Below are 17,727 nucleotides of genomic sequence, written 5' to 3'. Positions count from 1 at the left end.
GCTCTGTTCTCTGTCACACAGCTGACTGTGTTCTCTTTGGGGTGTGTATGAAGTCTTCCAAGTGGCTCTGATCCTTTCTTTGTGAAAAGTCACAGAAGATAGTTTTGAACAATTATTATTTATTCTGTTAGTACCCAGAGGCACTGGTCTGGATCAGAGTCGGATTGTGTTAGGTACCAGGCAAACATAGAAGTAGGAACAGTGTCAGGCGTGAAAATCTGACAATCTACGAAGACAAGAAACGTGGTGGGGAGACAATCAAATATACTTTATAAACACATCAAAAATAAAAATTGACTTCCACCAGCTGCCCTTAAATGTTAGCTGATCTATTTTAGGAAGCACAGCAGAAAGATGATGTTAGTCCTTGGCTGCCATGAGCAAGTAATTCTGCCAATGTGGTTTTTGTTTTTGTTTTTTTTAAGTGTTGCACATAAAACATGCAGCTATTTTACTGCTTTCCCCTGATTGAGTAGTCAATACAGACTGTGTTTTAACCTTTTCTATGTGATCAATTTCAACTCTCAGGTTTTCATGCACTGGCACAATGTTGCAAGTATTTGGGTTTTGTTCTATTTGTACAGTGCCTAGCAAAAGGGGACCCTGGTCCATAACTAGAGTTCCTAGGCACTGTGTATATTATTATACAAATAATAAAATACAAACACTGCAGGCAATGTTTGTGTTAAGACTGTTTCTTTTTGAAATTACACTTTCGTTAAAAAATGGAAACCTATCTGTTGTTTTGGGTTTTGTCAAAATGTGTCTGGGTACAAACTTGGCCAAAAGGGTCTTTTAGGTGACATACAGTTTTAGGCTTACACTGTTAATGTGTCCATATAAATTCTATGATTTTATTGTCTATCAGGCCCTGTATCAAGGTAAATCTATTACCATACTGCTGCATCTCTTTCACAATGTCATTTGTTCTTCTATTCAGTCAGTTCTGCAGTTGAATGAATTGTCTATCCATGAATTAAGTTAGACATAGTTAGTATTCAAACCTCTATTGCCACATAAGAAGATTTCATTTGAAATTTTTATTAAAGCTATAGGGAATCCTCACAAGAGATAGCTAATAGAACAGATAAGAAAGCAGCATTTTCCATTGGACTTCCAATAAAGATCACTATTAGTCTTCGAGATGCTTCCGTTCTACTTGAGTCTCTTTTAGGAAGATTTAGCCCCTTCACATTTGTTGTGCTAAAATAAATAAAAGGCACTAAAATAAATTTGATAAGAAATAATTGACAACATGAAAGTTGGAAGTCAGAGCTCTGGTTGGTCCTGCCACTTTGGAATTTTCTTTTGCTTAAGACTTTTTAAAGTTGGAACAGACCAAACCTGGTTTTCTCAACCATGTTTTGCCAAAAAATAAATAAATAAATAAAAAATCCTCCAAAGCTGACAGAAAATAAGAAAAAATGTAAAAGTGCTGTGAACCTCACCTTCATGAGAAATCTGCATGTTGTTTGTACAGAGCAGACATGAAAGGCATGCAACTAACAACTTTTTTGTAAAGGTGCTGTAAATAATTTCTAACATGTTTTTGTTTCTTTCCTGAACCCGAAAGTAATGTGATTCTTCATCTTTTATTTAAGGTAAAGACAACAGTTCTGAAGGACCATGCTCTCTTGTTAGCATGGATGAAAATATCTCTCCAACCCAGAGTGCTAAATTGTATGTGCCCTACCACAGCTACCCTTCCTCATTTGGTGCAGATCATTCAGATGCATCAAATCCTATGACACACATGCTGCAGTCATCAGCACTTACTTCAGGTACAACATAAACTGATGGAGTTTTCCATCACAGGGAAACAATGAATGGTCATTGAGATGCCTACTGTTAGGTTTATTCACAATCTTGATATATGTGCAACTACCAATTTGTGTGTGTGTCTGAAGGGAAGACTAGGCCTATTTTTATTTACTAAGCACTAACAAAGCAATACAAAACACCAATATGTAGGCAATAGTGCTCTGAAGAATTTACAGTTTAGGGTAAGGAATATTGCACATACAGTGTGACTGTGGTGTGTATGATGGTTCTGCTTCGGTGTGGTATTCGTTAAAGAGGTATTACGATGCAGAATGGTACAATTACAAACACTTACCAGGGATGGTCAAGGTATAACTAATCCTGTCTTTCTCCTACAGACATAGGGTAGGAGAAAGGAAATGTTATATTTCTATTCTGCAAATGAGGAATTGAGGCACTGAGAAATTGTGTCTTGCCCAAGATTACACAGGAAGTCTGTGGCAGAGCTTGAGTTTGAACGCTGGTCTTGAATCCCAGTCCAGTGCCTTAACCAAATATTATTCTTCTGTCTGTAGTGTGGTAGTTTTGATCCTAATATAGCCGTGTTAATTGTAAGCAAAGCCAACTTTGAGTATAAGAAACATAAGAAGGGGATAAGAGGGCAAGCCAGAAAAGGTGAGAGGAATGACATTGTTTTAATAGGGAAAAAAAGCATCATCACAGCTTGTGATCCATGCCTGCAGCTGTTTCCGAAGGAGGTGGGTTTGTGTGGGACGGAAGCATTGATGGTGGGGATGGTTGAAAGGATTGAGTTTGTTTCAGAATAATGGCATTTTAGGGAGAGCAGCTGTATTTGTAATTTTTATTTCCCCTAAGAAATAAAGACCCAGCATTAGAATAACTAAAGAGAAATATTTTAAATAATAATTAGTACAGTTAACAGAGTTTTAATCTGGATTAATGTAGCAACATTTTGGCAGAGTGTTACGAGGCTGTCATTTTAACTACAGGTATGGTTTTGGACCATTCTTTCTCAACTCACTCTTCATTTTATAGCACTATAAATTCACTTTAACTATGATACTAGATTTTTTAATCTTTCTTCAATTCTAGATTTTGCTGTGGAATCCATACAACAGGATGTAGCTCACCAGTGGATCCAAATTAGGAGAGAGGACATTGTCAGCCAGATGACTGAAGCATGTCTGAACCAGTCTCTGGATGCCCTCCTATCAAGGGATTTAATCATGAAAGAAGACTATGAACTTATCAGCACCAAACCTACAAGGACATCAAAAGTCCGACAACTGCTTGATACTACTGACAGCCAAGGAGAGGAGTTTGCTAAAGTTATAATACAAAAGTTGAAAGACAATAAACAGATGGGCCTTCAGCCTTACCCAGATATGTCATCTGCTTCTAAGACTGCATCTTTAAATTTATCATATCAATATAAAGCCATGTAAATGTTTCCTTACTAGTAGGTTCCTGTTTCTGAAAGGTTACTTTATATCTTTATTGCTTTGGTCTTTATTGCACTTATATAAGGCTGGTAAGCCAAAGAATTAGATGTAACTAAGGTTACATTGTAAGGTTAAAACTAGTCATTTTGAAGAGCAACTGGAAAGTCAAATACTTCATTAGAGTGTATTTAAGTATTTTGTTTATACATAGAAAGAGAAAATGTTCCCTATTTTCTATTTTAAATAATCATAATTATTCCATTTATAAATATCCTTTAAGTTGTAACTGTCTTAAAATGATGGGGATGCTGCTTACTCACTGTCATGGTAGGATTGATATAAAAGGAAAAACCCTACAACAAAACCTGTAGAGTTGTGCCAATGTTTATTTCTGTTGTAAGCTATTTTCACATTACCCTTCTGGGTAGATTTGTTCCTTCCTAAAGAACATGCCATATGCCTGTATTTAGATTTTAATTTTGCCTCTCCACTCAAGTAGCTAGTAGTGGTAAATGTAATGATACAAGAACTGCACCTGCTCCCATTTCAGTCAAAGGGAGTGTGACGGGATCCACAGACCAGCATGTGATCTGGTACAACATTGCTGTCTAACTCATCTCTTACCTCCACAAGCTTGATACACAATCACATCTGAAATGTAAAATGTTGCATTTGATCCATCAAGCTTCTAATTCCAGTTCATTTTTAATGTCTACATAACCTGCAGTAAGCACTGATTTTATGTGGTGTATAAAGATCAAGTATATGCTGCCCAGGTGAGTTAGCAGTAACACAAAAAACACACATGACCTCCTTTGACACGCAAGCACTGAGAGAGCTAATGTCCTTACTTCCTGGAGGAAAAGTGTGGTGTGCTGATCTGTAGCAATCCCCTTTGGACAGAGTAAATATCAGCACTGAAAACAGTGGCGTTCAGCACTTCTGTAGCTGAGAGGGCAGCTCCAGTCAGGCCAATGGGGCCGTGCGGGTGGTGGTGGGGATTCTGTGCCTGCTTGAGGCTTTCAGTTTGGCGGGCAATGCCCCTTCTTACCCCCATTTCCCCTCAAACAACACCCTTGATGTTCTGCCTTTCTTGTCTGAGGGAAGGCCATTGTTGAGGGAGTGTGGCCAGTCTGACAGGAGGAATCTGATTTTTGTTTTAATTCTCTTTAGCACATTTAATACAGTGAACAGTTATAAATCCAATTTATAGCTTTTTAATTTTCTTGGGTGCAGCATATACACACCATCTACATTTTACAGCAGTAAGAAGTTGAGTTCAGTTATGCTGTGCACTGAATGCCATTGGCACTAATAAGAATTTTGCAATTGAAAATCCCACCTCCCCATCCACGAGGGTTACAAGTATCATGAGTAGTTTCCTGCCCTTGTCATAAAAGCCAAATCAATTAAGAATCCAAATTATTGATATTTGAAAATCTTGGAGGATGAGCCAGGGACTGATCCATTTCAAACTAGTTCAAGGTTTAAATTGCACATCACTGCTTGCCTATGTGTTTAAACATTGCAGTGATATTTTAGTATCTGTCTTAACTTGTTTTGTGAACTCAGTCACTAGAATGTGATGCATAATTTACTGTAAGCTTTTGCAGACTTTACTAGGTAAATTCACATTTTTGCAGTAAATTGGAATTTTGCATTTCAACCCTGTTTCTGTGCAGATATTTAAACTTGTTACCAATGTAAAAGTTCTAACTGGCGCACAGACAGCACATCACAGGACAATGCCAAGCTCCCATGTGCATGCTTTTTATAGAATAGATTTGAAGATGACCTGGTGGAATATGGCCATAGTGAGCTCTGCCAGTCTTGCGTAGTGATGCCAGACGTACATAATGTCCATGCAATGTGCTTTTTTTTAAATGCAAGACAGTTGTACTAATAATTGCAAATCCTCTTTTTTTAGGTTCATCCTATACCAGGGGTAGGCAACCTATGGCACGCATGCCAAAGGCGGCACGTGAGCAGATTTTCAGTGGCACTCTCACTGCCCGGGTCCTGGCCACCGGTCTGGGGGGCTCTGCATTTTAATTTAATTTTAAATGAAGCCTCTTAAACATTTTAAAAACCTTATTTACTTTACATACAATAATAGTTTAGTTATATATTACAGACTTATAGAAAGAGACCTTCTAAAAACTTTAAAATGTATTACTGGCACGCGAAACCTTAAATTAGAGTGAAAAAATGAAGACTTGGCACACCACTTCTGAAAGACTGCCAACCCCTGTCCTATACTATAAAATTGTGATAGGGACCCAGCAGCACTTCAGACACAGAGATGAGCAGTGCCAAATATCTAGAAAAATCAGTAATTGACTGTACCGGATATATTGCATTCAAATTCAAGAGCAAGGTTGAGGACAGTGCTAAATGATAATGAGTAAATTCAAAGTGGACTGGAACAGTAAAGTGAGAAAAGAAATATTGTAACCCTAGGTGTCACCTGCATGCCTGGATATTGCTTCCATTTTTCCATCCCCGGCTCCTTCCCATTCATTCGTTAATGGTTTTACCTCTGGGTCTCAGTCTTGTCCTCTGAAATGATGCAGGATGTCTTGATTTTTATAAAATAAATTCCATGAATGGGCATTGCTAAATAAATGGTAAAAACAGTATCTGCTTATGGGATTGTGTTCTCTTGTGGCACATTAATACAGAAGTACCTTAATGTACCTTTTACAATACTATATAAGTATTCACTGTGAAAATATGGATGACATGTTCATATTTGGGGGAGAGGAAAAGAATTTAATTTATAACTACCCATTTATGGCAGATTCTACTTGTGTGGGTCTGTGGATCTACATTCATCTTGTTCATGGGTTTTGCTGAAAGGGAATAAATGGGGAAGAGTCTTAAAAACCCTGCTGGGCACATTTCCTGACAAAGGAACTAGTCCTGGCCCCTGTGACAGACAAGAACTTCACTCTAGGGCATTTCTAGAACCAAAGTAAACTAGGGTGCCACTTGCAAACTTTGTAACTTTTTCCCCCTTTTAATTCTTAACTATATATTTTAATGCATAAAAGGAAATGAATTGCACAGAGTAGCTAGGAGTCTATGATCTTGTAATCAGTAGTCTGATATACTATGTGACACATGGACAGGAGAAGTTTCAGGTACAGCTCTTGTCCTACTGTGAAGTTATACTGGAGCAGCCTGAGTGTACCAAACTGGGAAGTAGGTACTCATTTATTGCTGCTGACCTGTTCTTTCAAATGTCAGCTTCTTTTCATGAGAAGGCTGGTAACTAATGAGTCATCAAAAGTAACCAATACAAAATTTCCAGCTCTTGACTGAAAATTGAATATGCAAAGAGAGGCATGTAGTCAGCTGTGCAGTGATGAAATAACTGGTAATCCAGTTAACCATCCAAATAGGAATCCAAATAACCATCTTCCTGATGCTCCCAAAATCCCAGGCCTGGCCCTGTGCAAATGGGATTCTGTTGTCTAGAATATAAAGGTCCTAAAAAATAATTAAACACCAAGACCAGCTCTTCAGGTGAGCATTTGTCAGCCTCAAGGACAACAAAGAGGACAGAGGGCTGTGAGGAAAGCTCCTAGGAGTTTGGAAAGCATCCAGAACAAGGGTAGTACTGCCATAAACTCTGCAAATGATCATTTTAATTGAGGTTTGTAAAATAGATTTTTCTCATAAACCAAAGCCGGAGCTGTGATGGAATTAGAGCTGCTCTGTAAAAAAAAAAAAAAATTATGAATTCGGTATGTTGACCTGGTTATTGGTATGTTTATTGTATGAGTATATTGATTTGGTTTAATAGGGGCCTATAAGGAAAAATAAGCAGGAAGGGGAAAAGCATGGCTCAAGATAAGCCACTTCTCCACAGACACTTGAGGATTGTTAAGAGACAATGTCAGGATAGGAAAAAGCGTAGGCAGAGAACTGTCAAGTTTAAAAAGAAACCCCTCTCAAGGTTAGGGCAGTTGTTAGGAGGAATAAGTCTGAGATACAGGCACTCATTGTGGGGGGGTCTGAAGAAGTCTGGCCTGTCTAGGGTATCATTAAGGAATGGTAAGTCTTTGGGTAAGATAGACATGTAAACTCTGGTGTGGAAGTCCTTTTTTCTCTAAATGTTTTTTTCCTACTGTGAAAATAAACAATACTTTGGTTTGAAGAAGGCTGTTTTGTCACTGGATACCACTGGTCACAGACTCCCAAAGGGAAGAATTGCAGATGCTGAACTCAGTTGGACCCACTAGGTAAGCATGATTATTGCCCAGGGGCTGTGCAGAGAGTGGCAGGATTGTGAACCCTGCTCCAGGAGAGGTAAAAGCCCAAGACGTGACACATGAGGGGGTGTCCTCAGAGACGCACAGGAGCTCTCAGTTGGCATCACCTATTGCTCAGCATCTTGAAAATAAGAGACCATTAGGCTATGCCACACTTATGCTGAGGGGTAAAGTACAGGTACATGGCTACATGCTGCAGTGTAAAGCAGGCTGCATGCTCACTTGTCACTACGGGGTGTGGCTACATGTGGCAGTGAAAGACTCCAGCAGCTCCATGGTGCCAGAGTCTTTCCTCGCTACCTCACCTCCTGCTTGGGCCTTTACCTGCAGCAGAGAAAGGCTTGGTTAGTGGGGAGACAGCCTGATGCTGCGCTGCTAAAAATAGTACTGTTTACCTGGGAGCTACTGCTTGGGCTGTAGAGAGCCATAGCCTGGGCAGTCAGACATGTAGGGCACTCTGTTCTACTCTACTCAAGCTGTGCTTCACTGTCTACCCTGCTGTGTGTACCCATGCTAGCTGGGTGAGCAGTGCCTGTACTCTATACGCTGCCACCAGGGTAGACCTATTTTAAGATGCTGTTGCAATGCTTCCTGGGGTATCCAGGGCTTTGAGGCACTCATTACCATCTGCCCTCAGAGGAAGCTGTGTCTGTGCCTGCCAGGGGTTGGCTCCCCAACACCACTGGCCACAGGCAGCCCAAGCACTCCCATCTAGCCCTATACAGGTCCCGCCCTCTCTACAAGTTAGTCATATTGGGATCCAGGAAGTGGGCGGGCAAAGCCCGCCCACTGCTAAAGGATCCCCCCCCCCCCGTCTAAGGGGAGGTCCACAGGACCTGGAAAGCCAAATAATTACGTGGGACAACTAATGAACAACAGGGACAGGAGTGCGGTCAAAGGGTCAAACGAAGGGAACCGGACGGGGACACTGAGCAGAGAACCCCGGACAGTGCCCACTGCTCCTCAAAGGCATCAAGGGAGTCAGTGGACGCCGCCCAGAGGAACCTTGCCCGGAGGCGTGAACGGACGGAGGATCAGAAATAGGCCCCACAGTCACAGGAGATTCCATTGGCCAACCTCCTCACCCTGCTTTTATAGATGGCCACTTTAGCCAGGGCCAGGAGGAGGTTGACCAGGAGGTCCCGCGACTTAGTGGGGCCACAGACAGGGAGTGCATAGATAAAGAGGTGAGGGGAAAAGTGCAACCAAAATCTTAACAAAATACTCGTGAGGAGCTGGAGTAGGGGCTGCAGCCTGGCACACTCCAGGTAGATGAGCGCCAGGGTTTCCCTCACGCTGCAGAAGGGGCAAGTGTCCAGGATTGGGGTGAACAGCGCCAAGTACACGTCCATGCTCACGGCCCCGTGAAGGAGCCACCAACTGATATCCCCGGAGGGCCTCGGAGCCAAGGTGGAATATAGGCCAGCCCATCGGGGCTCCTCACCCTCTAGAGGTGGCAGGAGGTCCTGCCACTTTGTGTCAGGGCGGGATGCGAGGGTGAGGATGTGAAGGGTGTGGAGCACAAGCATATATAGATGTTTCCTTGGCACGGTCTGAAAACGGACCGGCTGCAGCTTGTGTAGCCGGCTCACGGTGAAGGGGCGGGGGGTCTACAAGTTAGCAATAGGCACGCTCCAACGCCCAAGTCCTCCAATCATCTCCCTGAAGGCCACTGTATTTGCAGATTCACTGCTGCCAAAGAAGCCGTACTTCCCAGCTTACCAGTTACACCTGTGATGGGGCAAGGCCAGATGGCTATAGAAAAGTAGTGGGAGATAAATATATTAGCTCCAGGCTAAACAAATCCTTGGTACCAGGATAAGTGAAATGGCAGATGCTCCAGGTCAATTAAGACACCTGGGGCCAATTAAGAACTTTCCAGAAGGAAGGGAGAATACTAGGTTGATTGGGACACCTGAAGTCAATCAGGGGCTGGCTGAAACTAGTTAAAAGCCTCCCAGTTAGTCAGGTGGGTGTGCATGTCAGGAACTGTGGGAGGAAGTTGTGCTGTTGGAGAGACTGAGTAGTACACACCATATCAGGCACAAAAAAGGAGGCCCTGAGGTAAGGGTGAAGTGGAGCTTGAGGAAGTGAGGGCTGCTGTGGGGGAAGTAGCCCAGGGAATTGTACATGTCATGTTTTTAAAAGGTCAGCTACCATAGCTGATACTATTAGGGTCCCTGGGCTGGAGCCCGGAGTAGAGGGTAGGCCTGGGCTCCCACCCCTTTGCCCCCTGATTAATCACTGAGACTGGGAGACAACAGAGACTGTGCAAGGAAGGATAGCTTCTCCTCACCTCCCTCGCTTATGATGAAAATGGCTCAGTTGACTGTGACCCTTGTCTCTAGAGAGAGAAGGGTTACGTAGAAGATCACAGTGAGCCTCTGAAGTTAGTGAAATCTGCCAGGAAACGCGGGACCCACAGAGGCAAGGACAGAGCTTTGTCACAAACCTCAGATCACTGCTCCACTTAACACATAGCACTTAGATATGTTTATAGTGAAACAAGTGAAAGTTTCCTTAAAGTACAGATATTCAAGTAATGGCAAGTAAAAATATTGTAAACAAATAATTACATATAAAATCATAAGATGCATTCTAGAACCTAGACTTATTTAACTTGATGCTTTCATATTTTAGTAGAGCAATGCTCACCCAAAGTCCCTCCAATGTTTGACAGCCAGGCAGTGACCCTCCATTCATAAGACAGATGCATAGATACTAAGGTCAGAAGGGACCATTATGATCATCTAGTCTGACCTGCACAACACAAGCCACAGAATCTCACCCACCCACTCCTGCGAAAAACCTCTCACCTATGTCTGAGCTATTGAAGTCCTCAAATTGTGATTTAAAGACTTCAAGGAGCAGAGAATCCTCCAGCAAGTGACCCGTGCCCCATGCTACAGAGGAAGGTGAAAAACCTCCAGGGCTTCTTCCAATCTGCCCTGGAGGAAAATTCCTTCCCTACCCCAAATATGGCGATCAGCTAAACCCTGAACATATGGGCAAGATTCACCACCCAGATACCCAGGAAAGAATTTTCTGTAGCAACTCCGATCCCCTCCCATCACAGGCCATTGGGCCTATTTACCATGAATATTTAAAGATCAATTAATTACCAAAATTATGTTATCCCATCATATCATCTCCTCCATAAACTTATCGAGTTTAATCTTAAAGCCAGATAGGTCTTTTGCCCCCACTGCTTCCCTTGGAAGGCCTCCTCAGTGAAGGAGCTGGGCGTAGGGGGGGGACGTGAGCCCCCAGATATACCCCAAAAATCCATTGTCTTTAAACAGAACCCCAGATATACCCCAACGATCCATCGTTTTTACTCTAAAGGCAGGATCCCCTCCGGCTGTTCATTTCTTCCTGTAAATGTCCTCTTTTGAAGATTTCACAAACACTTTATTAGTATTTGGCTCACTGTGCAAACAGGCATCTGCTGAGTCAGACAATGCCCGATGCCCCCATGATCAGACAGAGCAATAAACTTCTATTACCTCCTGCTTGAAAGGAACCTGTCCAAGATACGTCACCTTCTGGTTACTTGCCTTAAGGATATAATTTTCAGTATAAACATGTAACTTCTTAAATATTATATGTACATGTATTTTTGCAGTAATTATGATGGGATACTGGCTCTAGGTAGCGACCTCATCCTTTAGTGAATTATTATGCATACATCCAGTCCAAGGAATTCCTGTAAAATGCTATGCACCTCTGTGCTCTCTGCCAGTTGGCACAAAGAGGTTCGTGAGTCACAGCTGTCTTGAAAATGTAACATTTTAAAAAATATTGCTCATGTAACAAAGCCAGCACAGTATAATGTAAGATAGGTGAGGGGTTACCTTTTTGTTATATATTTTGAAAATACCTGGGAGAACAAGTTGATAGCAGGTTTTTAGCTTGGATATTCAATGTCTTATATTTCTCCTGGCTCTTAAATTAAAAATCCTGAATAACCTGGAAGAGATACTAGGATTTTATTCCCCCTCCTCTTCTTCCTTGGAATGTGCTCTCGTAATGTTCTAGCACGAAACAGTACCAGATAACATTTGGTGACTTTCCTAAATGAAGATCTGAAATCTCTGGTAACTAACTGCTCTGGAGCCAAACCCTGATATTCTCACTAAAACAAAACTTCTATTGACATCTGTGGGTGCTTGCTATGAGATATTGTTGATTCAGTGGGACTGGGATCAAAAGAACAACTTATTCCTGCACTTTTCATTCAGACCACTACCACTAACATCCTGGGGAGATAGGCCTTGTCTGCTCCATTGGGGCTAATCCTGAATGCAGTTGGCACAGCTGCAGTGGTGCTGACCCCGAAGGTAAACAAGGACATCTTGATAAATGCAATCCCTGGCTTGCTGTTGTCTACACTTTAGACGTAAGCACTGGTGCAAATACATCACTTGCACCAAAGCTCTGATTCAGCATAGGGACAAGGCCATAGACACACAAGGAGAGCAATGTGACCTGAGAACTCTTGGCTCCAGAAGCAGAGTATAAAAAGAGCCCTTCTGAGTAGTACAAGGAGGAGAATAGAAAATGTGGGGGCAGGGGGGAATAGTTTTTAATTCAGACAGGTATTATTCTCTCCCTCATCCCTCCAAAATCAAATACATATTTGTGTAGCTATAACGCACAGAAGAATAGCGAAGTGCATTCTTCTGGCATGGGAGAAACGTGTTCTAGAACTATCAGTTTATCCATCAAATTCTGCAGACCTGTAAACGAATGAGGAAAACATATACATTATTAAGGAACTCTACATACTGATTTACAATCTCCTTTCTAACCCCCACACTCCTTATGTCTGTGGGGGGATGGAGAAATACAGAAAATGAGTATGAGCTAAACAAAATGTCAAATAAACCCTCTCCCCCTTTTTTCAAATGAATTATAAATGGATTCTTGTTCCTTGGCAAACTGTGAACAATTGCTTAAGATTTTGAGATCGTGCAGCATCACAGACCCCTATGATATTAGTATGATCATCAACTGTGTGTCTGACTGAACTTGCTGGATTATTGCTGGTTGCAAATACAAGGGAAATAGTCTTGTCTTACATTCTTTATTGTTTGATTTTATTTTCTCTCCATGTTGACCTAAGCACTTTTCCTTGTAGATATTTGTGAAATTTTGACTACTGTTTGAGCTGGAATGTTCTAATAGTAATATAAAAGACATTTTTACTGAGTCAAAATGGAAGGCAGAATTTGGCTCATGGTATTGATATTTGGCTCATGGTATGGTATGAGCAATTAATATTTTCCAGCTAAATATGCAAAAAGTACCTACACAGGAATAAGAATCTGATAATAGAGGGCTCTTTAACCTAGCAGACAGTGGCATAACAAGATCCAGGGGCTGCAAGCTAAAGTTAGACAAATTCAAAGTGGAAATTAGGTGCAATTTAAAAAAAAATAATAAGAATAGTTAATTGTTCTTTAAATCAAGAACAGGGGGCCTGTTTCTCAGTTACACTTAGGCCCATTTACACTTGTACTATGGAGTACAACAGCATGGAAAGGCCTTTAAGTGACCATAAGGGTCTGTCTGGAGTCCAGGCTCTGGGGTTCTTCCCCATTGCAGGGTACCAGAGTTCAGGCTCCAGCCTGAGCCCAAAGGGCTACACTGCAATTTTACAGCCCCACAGCCGGAGCCAGCTGACATGGGCCAGTTGCAGGTGTTTAACTGCAGTATAGGCATACCGTAAATATAACAAGAGTTTTGCCTGATTGAGGCATGCAAGGCAGGACCTATCGTACTTTCAAACAGAGTAACATGCCTTCAGAACAATTTTGTTGCCAAGAAGCTTCTTGATATGTTATAATTTACCTAATCACAGATTTGTGTAACTCTAAAGAGATGCAGCCAGCTAACGTTGTACAGTGACATTTTAATACTATGTTGCAACTTGCTTTCCTTGGGTCTGGGATCAGTGGAGGAATGGGAAAACATCCATATTAATTAAACATATTTTTATCTTTTTGACTAGTTGCTTTCCTATTAAGTCCCATTGTCAGATGTCTTGACACAGTCCAGTGGCCAAAGACTCTTGACCTGCTTGATCAGATCTTTCGACACACCCTTTGATTTCTGAGCGTAAACTCTTTTACTCACAATGGCCTCTTATTTCATTTCATTGCACATCATGGAAAACAAGGATGCTAAATTAGTGTTCTTGCATTCATTAACTTATTTTTATGCTCTCCAGAGATTATTTCCTAGTTTGCCCTCTTTGGCTCGATATTGTACCTTGCTTCATCCTGGCCTTTGTTTTCCAAGAGCACTTTATAAAGAGGGTACTATATAATTTCAGAAGTCAAATTCAAGCACCTTGGTAAGTCCTCCTTTGCTTTACTTATTTTTAAATCTTAGTTGAAACAAAAGCACATACAATTGAAATAAGATTTACACAGATTGCCAGCATGTTTTTCAAATAATGAATAACTGTTATAAACTGTTAGGTGGACTACAGAGATACTTTTCTGCATCAGAAAAGTAACAGGATAGCTAAATATAAATAAATGTACTTGGAGTAAAGTGAGATCTGTTGTTTTCATTTAACCAGCTGTCTTGTGCTAGTTAGCAAAGTGGCTCATGTTGTGATCATTGCAGTGATGTGGAGATTACATTTGTTTTGAAAATGTTTACTTGTCACCTGGGACACTATCTTTGAGTTCAATAGTGGCTGTGGATAAATGCATTAAAATAAGTAAACAAACTTCCATTGGTCTAGACAAACATGCCTTTCTAAGATATTGTAATAGGGCTTCTGACTTTTGCACTGTCTCTTCCAGTTCACTTGGGTTGTTTGGAGACACCCGATTTCACGGAAGCCTCAGATCCTCTTTTTTGGTAGCTGCTGTTGGTTTTTATATTCCTACTAAAAATAGCAGCTGACAGCAAAGCTAAATTGAACCTCTGGGAGACAGAGAGAGAGAGAGGGTTATGCATATTCATATTCATATCACTTACCATTCCTAGTGAACCAGCTGCTTGTTTATCTAGACACAGAAGGAAGTTAAAGGGTCACTGTTCAGCTGCTTAAGTTACGGCAGCCTTTCTCCTAAAAGAAGCAGTGTCAACTGGTAAGCTTCTACTTTCTCTTTTTAATACCACTCTTAAATTTGGAGTACAGTAGCTTCTTCTTTTATTTCATCAGTAATGACATGCTTTATGGTGGTAACGATAAACTGTGGGACTGAGTGTGTCTGTAATATAGGAACCCACAAACATTTTGAGCACAGTAACCAAGCAGACCAACACTAGGTATTATTTTGCTGCATATTTTTAAAAACATAAAAGTAAGAACAACAATCTGTGGGACTGATAAGTTTCTGTTGAATAATTATTTATTCCCTTCACAGAAGATAAAGTTTTGCTTCACAGCAAAGTGTTTTCATTGCTGTTGCTTCTTCACAGTGCATAATCTTGTTTTGGTCGCCTGGCCCGTTCTTGCACTGGAATGTGTTCAGTGGCATGATCATGCCATAAGTGCTCTATTTAGAGTCTGCTGTAGCTCCTGATCAGTGTCAGTCTTCTGAAGCTTGAGCCACACAGCAGGATTTCCTAAGGTACAATGGTGACCTTCGGCTCATTTGTTCTTTGCACATCCAACCAAGCATATTCATCTAAATGTGTGTGCCTTAAAGATGCGTTGCTATTTTTTTCAATCATTGCCTCTACTGTAAATATGTTGTTACTGTTTGTTTACTTTAAGGACAGAATGTGATGGATGATAGTCCTTAAAACAGCTTTTTAAACTTGCATTTGTTCCTGATCATCACAGGGGAAATGTGAAAATAGATTTCTTTTTTAAATGGCATTTGTCTTCATTGACACCACTCCCTTTATGTGTGAAACTGGAAAGCCCTTGTTTACAATGATTCTAGTTCATGGGCGCTGGATTCAGTGATGATGACATAGCAGAAGTCTCTGATCTGGGACTCCATGATGGTGGGCAGCTGATCGTCCCATGTAAGAGATTTTTCCCCCAAATGGCCTAAAATACAAGAATAAGACTGATGCATGTTCGATGCATTTCATCTGTATTTCATCTTTATTAAGGTCTGACCTTCCAAGGTGCTTGTGCTCTCAATTTCCACTAAAGTCAATAGGAGCTGGGGGTTCTCAACACCTCATAGGAAGTACTCAGCATCTTAATCTTTATTTAGTATTGTCTGCATAAAAGGCTGGGGATTTCGAAGGTCCCTAAGGAGTTAAGTTAGTAACTCCCATTGAACCAAACTTTCAAGGCCCTTTGAAAATTCCAGGCTGAATGATTAGCTCTTAGCTGAAAAGTTCACACCTTTTAAACCCCCTGGCCGAGCATTGCTTATCACTTGGCACTTGTTGAATATGTCTCCATGATGCAAGTTATAATTTATTGTTATATAGGGTAAATCTACACAACAAAGAGAGGCGTGACTGCATCACATGTAGACATACCTTTGGATTGAGCTAGCTCAGACAACAATGGGTATGTCTACCCTGGAGTTGGAGGTGTAATTTCCAGATCCAGTACACCCAGCTGTACTAGTTGTGATCAAGCTAATACATTAAAAGAAAATGTGAGGACCGCTCCAAGTGTATATCTAGGGTTTCAGGTGGGATTGTACTCAGGCTAGTCCATTCCACCACCCATGCAGCTGTGGCTACATAGCTATTTTTAGATTGCTAGCTCAATCAAAGCTAGCATGGGTATTTCTCCTGGAGATGGAATTCCACCTCCTGGATTGCACTGTAGAGAGAGTCAGTAGGATGATAACCTTAGCGTTGGGGTGTCCAGCATTTAGAGATGAGGGGGAATCATTCACACCTGGTCAAAGATGAAAACTGGCCCACCCCAAACTGAAATGTCCTGGAACAAATTAGGCCAGGCACAGCAAGAAGGGTAAAGACAGTGAGGGAATGCGTATTTAGCCCTTGATACACCTAATATAAAATATTACATCCATAAAAGCTACAGTAAAAGAACATTAAGTTTGCAAAGTCAAGCATTCAAATGTTAGGAGATGCCAGAATTAAGGTTGCCTGTGCAACCTCAATTTGATGCTCTTGTGCATATACATTATGAGGCTTTTTTTTAAACAACTAACAAAATCATCCAAAGCTCAGGACTTGGTGGTGATGGGGGATTTCAACTGCCCAGACATCTGTTGGGAAAATAACACAACAGGGCACAGATTATCCAACAAGTTCTTGGAATATATTGGAGACAATTTTTTGTTTCAGAAGGTGGAGAAAACTACTAGGGGGGCTGTTCTAGATTTGACAAATAGGGAAGAACTGGTTGAGAATTTGAAAGTGGAAGGCAACTTGGGTGAAAGTGATCATAAAATGGTAGAGTTCACGATTCTAAGGAGGGAGAACAGCACAATAAAAACAATGGATTTCAAGAAGGCAGACTTCAGCAAACTCAGGGAGTTGGTAGATAAAATCCCATGGGAAGCAAGTCTAAGGGGAAAAACAATTGAAGACAGTTGGCAGTTTTTCAAAGAGACATTATTAAGGGCACAAGAGTAAACTATCCCACTGTGTAGGAAAGATAGGAAGTATGGCAAGAGACCACCCTGGCTTAACCAGGAGATCTTCAGTGATCTAAAACTCAAAAAAAGAGTCCTACAAAAAGTAGAAACTCAGTCAAATTACAAAGGATGGATATAAACAAATATGTAGGGACAAAATTAGAAAAGTCAAGGCACAAAATGAAATCAAACTAGCTAGGGACATAAAAGGAAACAAGAAAACATTCTACAAATACATTAGAAGCAAGAGAAAGACCAAGGACAGAGTAGGCCCATTACTCAATGATGGGGGGGGGGGAACAATAACAGAAAATGTGGAAATGACAGAGGTGCTTAATGACTTCTTTGCTTCGGTTTTCACCAAGAAGGTTGGTGACGAGTGGATGTCTAACATAGTGAATGCCAGTGAAAATCTGATAAGATCAGAGTCTAAAATAGGGAAAGAACAAATCAAAAATTACTTAGACAAGTTAGACATCTTCAAATCACCACGGCCTGATAAAATGCATGCTACTCAACTCAACTCAAGGAGCTGACTGATGAATTATCTTTGAAAACTCATGGAAGATGGGAGACCTTCCAGAAGACTGGAAAAGGGCAAATATAGTGCCCAACTATAAAAAGGGAAATAAGGACAACCCAGGAAATTACAGACCAGTCAGCTTAACTTCTATACCC

General features: G+C 41.1%; 2 protein-coding genes across 2 annotated transcripts in view; both read left to right on the top strand.

Moving 5' to 3' along the window:
• RIPK2 (receptor interacting serine/threonine kinase 2) overlaps positions 1-3,588 on the top strand; it is a 38,563-nt gene extending 34,975 nt beyond the window's left edge. The window contains exons 10-11 of the mRNA XM_084619822.1: positions 1,602-1,781; positions 2,875-3,588. Of these exons, the coding sequence (XP_084475948.1) occupies positions 1,602-1,781; positions 2,875-3,227 (533 nt within the window). The 3' untranslated portion in view covers positions 3,228-3,588. The remainder of the gene's footprint in view (positions 1-1,601; positions 1,782-2,874) is intronic.
• Positions 3,589-14,526: 10,938 nt separating this feature from the next.
• LOC311515872 (Y+L amino acid transporter 2-like) overlaps positions 14,527-17,727 on the top strand; it is a 40,338-nt gene continuing 37,137 nt past the window's right edge. Inside the window, exon 1 of the mRNA XM_084619320.1 lies at positions 14,527-14,610. The gene's annotated coding sequence lies outside the window, so the exon portion shown is untranslated. The remainder of the gene's footprint in view (positions 14,611-17,727) is intronic.

This window comes from Lepidochelys olivacea (genome assembly GCF_965140295.1).
Source record: "Lepidochelys olivacea isolate rLepOli2 genome assembly, chromosome: 2".
NCBI lineage: Eukaryota > Metazoa > Chordata > Testudines > Cheloniidae > Lepidochelys > Lepidochelys olivacea.
The sequence above is the reverse complement of the archived record's forward strand: the minus strand, read 5'-3'. Positions and strand labels throughout refer to the sequence as shown.